Source organism: Atta cephalotes, assembly GCF_000143395.1.
Source record: "Atta cephalotes unplaced genomic scaffold scaffold00036, whole genome shotgun sequence".
Taxonomy (NCBI): domain Eukaryota; kingdom Metazoa; phylum Arthropoda; class Insecta; order Hymenoptera; family Formicidae; genus Atta; species Atta cephalotes.
Genome location: NW_012130100.1, coordinates 2,358,004 through 2,367,630, shown reverse-complemented (window position 1 = coordinate 2,367,630; position 9,627 = coordinate 2,358,004). Strand labels below are relative to the sequence as shown.

The 9,627-nt window shown below is 26.4% G+C and overlaps 1 protein-coding gene across 1 annotated transcript in view; it reads right to left on the bottom strand.

The window, feature by feature from the left end:
* Positions 1 to 8,606: 8,606 nt before the first annotated feature.
* Positions 8,607 to 9,627, bottom strand: part of LOC105621691 (vesicle transport protein SFT2A) — a 3,208-nt gene continuing 2,187 nt past the window's right edge. Inside the window, exons 3-4 of the mRNA XM_012203156.1 lie at positions 9,070 to 9,187; positions 8,607 to 8,996 (exon numbers count right to left, since the gene is read on the bottom strand). Coding sequence (XP_012058546.1) covers positions 8,868 to 8,996; positions 9,070 to 9,187 — 247 coding nt within the window. The 3' untranslated portion in view covers positions 8,607 to 8,867. The remainder of the gene's footprint in view (positions 8,997 to 9,069; positions 9,188 to 9,627) is intronic.

Below are 9,627 nucleotides of genomic sequence, written 5' to 3'. Positions count from 1 at the left end.
TTTTTTCCTCTTTCCCTATAGTTAAGAATTAGTTAATAATAATATAACTGTTCAATAATAGTAGTAATACAATACTATTCAGTATTAAATTTATCGAGAAGAAAGGCTTTACCATTTGTACTATATTGATAAAAGAAATATTATTATAATTAGTATTACTTATATTATTAAAAATTCATAGAAATATTATCATAATTAGTTATTAAGTCGTATCATTAAAAAATCGTAAATGTCATATCTATTTAATTAAATCGCGTGCAAGAAGAAAAGACAACGTGGAAGAGAGAGAGCAACGGGAGGAAGAGAGAGCATGAATAATAAGTATAAGATCGCAACAGGTTAGAGAGAAAGAGAGAAAGAGGACTGCATCCTATAGGTGAGAGAGAAAAGACAATAGATTAAAGAGAGAACGGAATGGGTGAGAAAAAAGAGGAACGAATCCTCTTCCCTTTCTAATACGGACCCTTGTGATGTGCTTCCCCTTCCAAACGTCTATTTCTCCTTCCTTAACCCCTCACACACACACACACACACACACACACACACACACACGCACACGCACGCACACACACACACACACATACACACACACACGCACACACACACACACGTATACGTACTAACACATAGTGGGTTAGAATATAGGTCGGTCTATCTTTACTACTTATCTGATATGTATCATTCAAATTAAGTACAATTTTTATTTATGGGATTTTAATTTGGTGATAAATATACAAAGATTTTTTTTTTTTAATTAGATATACTATCATTTAAGTTGTAATTCTTAATCAAGATTCATATATGATTTGTTGACGATAAGTTTCAACGATACGTTTCGATTATGCTTAGTCCTCATCAGTTACAGAAATATATAATTATCTCATATATCTAATTACATTAACATATAAGGATCATCTCACATTTGAGTTAGAATAAATAATATAACCAATTTTATAAGAATCATCTCACCTTAATATAACAAAAGACAATATAACAACCATATTATATGTAGTCAACTTGTTAAATATTAAACGATGTAATGACAAGTCATGATTCCGAATCAATTCATCGATTAATAGCGAGAAAGGGCAGTCTAAATAAGTATAAATAAAAAAAAGAAATATCCAGTTTTATTATTACTATAGCTTGATTATTACTATAGCTTGATGTCAGATTATAAAATGATCATATGTATGTCCTTAATATTGATAGATAAACTAAATAGAATTAAATATCGTCAAAATTGATGCTATAAAGAGATTACAGTTTGTAACTTAAAATTATTTTTAACAATTAATTAAAACTATATAGATATAACTATATAAATCAATGATAAATCAATGATAAATTGTAAATTTATGTATAAAATTATAAATTTATGTATAAAATTTTTTTAACAAAGTATAACGAAATATAAATAACAAACACTTTATTTTAACAGTCTATCAAATTAATAAAATTAAATGACGTAGTAACTAATTATTAAGGAATAAAGAATAAAGATTATATAACACTTACATTAGTTATGAAACCAAATACAAATTATATAAATTGGTAAGTATGCAGTAGTCTATTACAAATGTAAAGTCTAATAAAATCAGTTATTCATTGATGCAGGACAGATCTTGAGAAAGTATAACCGCAAATGATAATTATGTCAAATGTCGAAAGACAAAGGAAAGGAACTAAGTGCTTATCGTTTTTGTTATTATTTGAAATTAAATTTAACGAATAAGCATAAATATCATCTAGAGATTCGGTCCTTTTATAAATTTATATGATTTAACTGTTCTTTTATATAATGTTCGAAAATAAGTCTTTTATTATAGTTTGATTTCGTATCCATTATTCTGACATTCTTCCAATCAAAATTATGGTTGTATTCTAATATATGTTCCATTATAACCGAATGTCTAGATGAGTCAAGCCTTATATTTTTAATGTCCTCATTTATTCTAGTATTGAGTTTCCTCTTCGACTGCCCTACATAAGAAACGTCGCCATTGTTACATTAGATCTTATAAATTACATTATTATTGTCAGAAATTATTTTTTTGTCTTTATGCGCTTTTATAAATTTATTCAATTTGTTGATGCATCTATAACCTATACTATATACTGATTTATTAATCATTCTTGTGGCAGATTGTGTGACTCAGTGGATAAATGGAAGTACTACAAAAAACTTTTTCTTGTTAGAAATTACTTCATTATTGACAGGAATCTTGTTGTCATCATTCTTGTGTAGAATTTTTGTTGAGAGCAATTTTTTTATTCTTGTATTCTTGTATCTTGTATTTTTTTTATTCTTGTATTTATTCTTGTACTGTTTAAATATTAAATCTAACGGATATCCGTTGTTTAGAAGAAATATGAGATTAATATTTATTAGATTTAATATTTAAATAGTATAATACAAGAACAAAAAAATAATTTCTGACAATAATAATGTAATTTATAAAGTCTAATATAACAATTGCGACGTTGCTTATGTAGGGCAGATGAAGAGGAAACTCAAACTAGAATAAATAAGGACATTAAAAATATAAGGCTTAACTCATCTAAGACATTCGGTTATAACGGAACATATATTAGAATACCACCATAATTTTGATTGGAAGAATGTCAGAACTGGATACAGAATCAAACTATAATAAAAGACTTATTTCCGAAACATAGCTTATAAAAGAACAATTAAATGATATAAATTTAAAAAAGGACCAAATCTCTAGATGATATTTATGTTTATTTGTTAAATTTAATTTCAAATAATAACAAAAACGATAAGCATTTAGTTCCTTTGTCTCTCGACATTTGACATACATAATTATCATTTGTAGTTATACTCTCTCAAAATCTGTCCTGCATCAGTGAATAATAATTGATTTTAAATTTTATATTTTACATTTATGATAGACTACTGCATACTTACCAATTTATATAATTTGTATTTGGCTATGAATATAAGTGTTGCATAATCTTTATTCTTTATTCCTTAATAATTAGTTACTACGTCATTTAATTTTATTAATTTGGTTATATTGAAAGAATTCGTTATTTATATTTCGTTGTACTTTGTTCAAAAATTTTTAATATAAATATAAATATAATATATAAATAAAAAATCTTATAATTTTAAAATTTATCATTGATTTATCTATATAATTTTAATTGTTAAAAATAATTTTAAATTACAAACTGTAATCTCTTTATAACATCTATTTTGAAGATATTTTATTCTATTTAATTTATTTATCAATGTTAAGGACATACATACAACCATTTTATAATCTGACATCAAACTACAGCAATAATACGACTGGATATTTTTTTCTTTCATTCATACTGCCTTTTCTCGCTATTAACCGATGAATTGGTTCGAAATCATGACTCGTCATTACATCGTTTAATATTTAATAAATTAATTAATATTTAATAAATTAACATATAATATAGTTGTTATACCGTTTTTTATTAAGGTGAGATGATCCTTATAAAATTGGTTATATTATCTATTGTAACTCATTTCAAATGTGAGATGATTCTCATATGTTAATGAAATTAGATATATGAGGTAATTATGTATTTCTGCGACTGATGAGGCCTAAGCATAATCGAAATGTACCGTTGAAACTTATCGTCAAAAAATTATAATTTGTGAATAATAAATATTATTTGTTACACCTAATTTTAACTCATTTAATGTATATGTCTGGGTTTACTGTTTATTAATTTTGTTGTAAATTATTCGAGCGAAAAGTATTGATATTATTTTATAATATTCTTGAGGGTTCCACGGGTACTTTCTATATAAAGATTATGCGTTTCGCGGGTTTCCTCCGTGTCCAGATTCTTGGAATGCCAACGTTTGGTGAACCTTAAAATCCACTTCATCAGAGTGAGGAGCGTGATACTGTTCTTCTAGGCCGTTCCTTTTATATTGCGCTATTTGTTGGAGCGGTGAGGGAGGGGGGGGGGGAAGAAAAGAATTATGGATGAGGGGAGAGATGGGAAAAATTGAGGTGGATGGGGGAGGGGAGATGAGAGAAAAACACCTAAAAAACCAGAAATTTTATTCCGTTATGTAGACGACACATTCGTGATATGGAGACACAGCAGAACCGAACTCCGTAAATTCCTTATTTTCCTCAACAATCTACATCCAAATATCCACTTCACTATAGATATAAAAGAAAATAGAAAACTCTCCTTTCTAGATGTTCTTGTCTTTAAGAAAGGTGACGATATTTTAGGCTATCAAATGTACAAAAAACCAACACATACAGATCGAAACCTACATGCCGAGTCGCACCATCATCTAGCACAAAAAAACAGTTTGCAATCAACTCACTTGTATATAGAGCTTTCACCATCTGTGACAAAGAACATGTACATACAGAATTCAATCATTTAAAACTAATCTTACAGGAAAACGGACACGACAAAAAAGACATAATCAAAACAATTAATAAACATGCAAACTAATACAACCAGATGAAAGAATCTATCCATTTTCTTATATGTCAAAGAAACAACAGATCAGATTGGATATTAAACAAACATAATCCGAATTATCTTTAAACCACCCAAAAAAAAATAAGACAAATCTTAAGAAATCCTAAGAAAAGATCAAAGACTTCCACTCAGCTCTGCAGGAGTATACAAAATATCTTGTTCCTGCGGACAAGTATACATTGGAGAAACCGGGAGAATGGTCAACCTATGGATAAAAGAAATGTGATGTTAGGCTAAAACACGCCAGTCAGCATTATCAGAACATAACATCAAAACAGAACATCAAATATTGTTTGACAAAATGATCACAATAGCCAACATTACATCATACTTTCCAAGAAAGTCATAGAGATACATCCTAACAATCTAAATAGAGATAATAGCTACAACATAAATAAAATATGAAACACCCTTCTCCCGGTTAATGAAGATCGACCATTTTCTTCCACTTCTCTACAATTTTCTTCTTTTCCCTTGTCACTCCAACAAGTACCGCAATATAAAAGGAACGGTCCGGAGGAACAGCTCAGTATCAGGTTGCTTCTTACCCTGATGAAGTGAACTACAAGCTTCACGAAATATTGGCATTCCAAGATTGGATTTGGACATGGAGGAAATCGCAACGTATAATCTTGATATTACTTTATGTTATAATAAGTAGAAATATTTCTAAATATATTGCCTAGTGTTACTGTAATATTGCAAAAGTATCACAGAAATATTTCTGTGATTAATTTGCCGCGGACATTTAAATTTGTAGCGATATTTATACAGTGTTACTGACATATTATAATACTGTGCAATATTACAGCAAATTTGTAATTTTAGTGCAAGATTATTACATATTACATGCTATGTGGGTATACAGAATCAGACCACCCGTATATTCCTTTTATTTCGGAAATAGAGCATTTTAAAAAAACATTTCAGACAAAAGTTGTGAGGTTCTAAATGATCTATTTAGTGGTCTGATCAGTCTGACTTTGGGCGTCACCAAGGATAATATCACTTTAAATTTTTTTAATGGAAAATTAAAATTCCCTTTTTCATGGCATATTCTTATAACACACCTCAAGAGCTTTCCAAAACACTATAATAAAATAATTTTTCATAAAATACTTTTCGAATTGTAATATAAGGCTTGAAAGTACCGCCGATATTAGCCGATATTACGCAAGATGTTCGACTGACGGTCTCTTGAATGTCATTCAGGATCATGTCCTGAATAATTTGTTAAAATCAAGGTTTATCACTGGAGATTGTTTCTCTTATTTTAATTTTTATATAAAAATGAATTTTTAGTGCAAAAATGAAAACATTATATTGTATATATTATATTATATTATATTATATTGTAAATCGCATTCTACGAAAAATATATCTTTTGTTGTTACTTCCTTTATATGTTTTTATGATTTGATTATAACAATTACGAGCACGTCCACCTACAACTGCGCCTTATATCTCGCAAATTAAATGAAGTATCCAATATTCAAATGTCATGGATCTTTTTAAAAATTTCAACTGTCAGTATACGTACTTAAAAATATTGGAAAATAATATGGACACTTGGATACATTCGAGAGGTCATCAAAAAATGATATATCTAGTAATTCTAAACATAATATTTTGAGATTGCATAAAAACTATAGTAAAAATCATTATGCATATGTGGTAGTATAAAACTTACAAGGCGTGATCATTTATGAATTTTTAATGAAATACGAACCGGGAATAAAACTGCTAGTGAAGTAGGAAGAGTTTTGGAACTGTCAATGATTACACGAGTAGTGTACTTGTGCAGCAAATACTACTGCAAGATAAAAATTTAAAGGACAAAAAAGTCATTCCCCACACTTTATCCTAGAAATGTCTAACGGACATCATTTTGGGATAATCTTGTGATATCCGTGAATGATCTCAATTATCCAGAACGGATATCCAGAAGATGTATATACAGATAGTGTCCGCATGTGTGAGATTTCACGGATATAATTATCTAAAATAAAAAGGAAATATTTTTAGGATATTATATCATGGAGAAATATATTGACCCATTATTATATAATAGGAACAAATAGTGGGACAAATGTACGGGAGTTGTATTAATTTCATTCTGTATAATATCTTATTTCTCATATTGAATTACATATGTCAAATTATTTACTATAAGATACAATAAAATTAGATATTAGTAATTAGAATTATAAGCACTAGCAACAATTTTGTAACATTAAAATTACATATTTTGAAGTTTTCTTCCAAATGACGCAACTTTTTGAGTGCAAAATGTCCAATTTTATTAAAATTTTATTATTTCGTTTAAAAACAATTTCAGAGTTCAAAAACAATTTCAATTTCATAAACGAGACAGTAGCAGAGACAGTAGTTCTTCATAAATTGTCCAATTATAATCTTGATAAGGGGTTACGTAAATTGGTAAATAATTACAACAAGATTTTATAGAATTTTAATTATTCTGTACGTAATTTTACTAGCTCTCATGAAAGTTCGAATATTTACATAATTTTCATCGAATCATTATGTAAAAAATTGGGATATTATAAAACAATTATATTATCCATTTATGCATTAGGATATTTATACACATATACTAATGCCATAGGTAGAGTAGGCTAGAAAAAGTTTTCTTAATTATTTTTTATTTTATAAGCAAAAGCGAATACTTGAAGTTTATTATACTATAAATGTCCTACAAAATAAATACTGCATATATGCATTTAGCACATAAAATAGAAAATATTTTATAAAACATTTTCAATTGACATTATACATACAAGTAATCTAAAACATATCTAATAGAATATATTCTTAAATCCATAATGCTAAATTATATTGAATTTGAGTTATTTTCATTTCTATATTATAAATCGCCACTGATTTTTCTCAATGTCATTAACTTAACTGAAATAATAGAATTAATTCAAGAGAAAATACTAAATTTGTCTAAAATTTAATTATTAATAGATACGAACTATTTGCTCTGAAAAATAATCTCTATCTACTACATGAAGCATTTATTGCCAAATATTTACTTATTAAATAATAAACAAGGTTTAAAGATTCATCTCAATAAAACTTGAAAACATCTAAATTCTAAAATCTTTTACGATTACAAGCACGATCCAAATAATAATGCATTTTTCACTATATAATTTTCAACCTAAGAATAACAAATTCAGGGTGGAATCAACAGATAGCATTTATTAGTTTAGCAAAAATGCTATCTTATATTAGGCTTATCTTGTAATAGGAGGCTGTCTTCTAATATTTATAATTTTAAATATTAAACTGAGTTTGTATACAAAGTATACAAAACTTTTCCTGTCCAAATATATGATTCTGTACGATTTCAATTATGTACAGAATATTGGCCTTTGTACTTTCCATTTAATGACACAAATCAGCAGAAGTACCGATGTCTTCGTTATTCATGCTAAGAAAAATCGTATAACAATCGTGTTAACTTGTGTCAACTAGATTAACTAAATAGAAAGTATTACTTGTAAATATCTCAACAAGCGATGCATTTAGTCAACAAACTATGCTGAAGTATGAACGTATTCTTCATAGCTTCTATTTTTATTATACTTGCAAATATATATTTACTTTGTAAGTAATTTCTTTGTATATGTTTTAGTATTTCATTTCAACTTTATTAAAGAAGTATTAAAAATATTAAAAGAATAAATTTAGATTGAAAACATAATTATTTAATAAATATTAAATAGCTTGTAAAAGAATATTCATTAAAACAATAATAATAAAAGTATATTAAGTTAATAGTATATTAAGTTAATTCAATCTTAACTTTTATTAACTTTTATTAATTTTTTATTCCTTTAACTTTTAACTTAATTTTATTTATTTTATAAGCTATTTATTTTAACTTAATTTAATTTTAAAAACATTAACTTACTCAACCTTGTGTATAAAAATTTTTATCAAAATGTTAAAAACAATAAATGCTGAAGATATAACAATATATCATCATTTTAAATGTGTTAATTACATAGACAACTTATTTCTAATAAAAATAATGTAGAATAGAATTCGTTAGCTTTACAATATCAAAGTAAATATATTATTTATTACACAAGAAAAACACAATATTGTTATTTTTCTTATAATTACAAATAATATTACCATTAATTATACTTATTTATATTACAATTAATTTATAGAACGTTTTAATCTATTTACTTGTTATAAATATAAAATATAATCAATATTCAGTGTTACAAAATGACTGAAACTTTAAAATATTGAAAAAATTAAATGATATTTCTTACAAATTTAGATATAACGAAAAAAAAAGATAATTGCTCTTTTTATGTAATACAGGCTTCCACTGTCTTTTTAACAGCATCACGAGCATATGGTATATATGATAAGGAATACCATGTCATAGCTAGTGACTGAATGATTATAAAAAGAAGAGCTAGACCAGGATTGTGCAACTGAAAACAAAAGTGTAATAAATATTCAAAGTATTAAAAATATATAAAAAAACAAGAAATATCAAGTACTTACATGTAAAGCTGCAAAAAGTGTCAAAATAATTGAGACAAATACTAATATAGTTGCAATTATTCTTGTCGATGCAAACATCTTCTTAAATTGATGAAATGGACCCATCAAGAAACACGTACTGAAACAGATTGATAATTATTCAAATATTTTGTAAGTGTATTTATACAACTACTATAAACATTATATAAACTACTATAATATTAAATATATACTATAATATTAAACTATTATAATATTAAATTTATTATATAAATATTAAAATTATAATAAAAGTCAATGTAATTCTGTAATTCTGTACTTAAAATATTAATACTAATATATACCTAAGATTAATATTAGTGCTTATATGGATTAGCACAAAGCATTATTGTTAAAACTATATACTATTATTGTTGAAACTATTAAACATATAAACATACGCATTATAACGCAACGTATTTCAATGAGATATTATTCAAAGAAAAAAAAGATAATTGCTCTTTTCATGTAATACAGGCTTCCACTGTTTTTTTGACAGCATTACGAGTATATGGTATGTATATATATATATATATATAT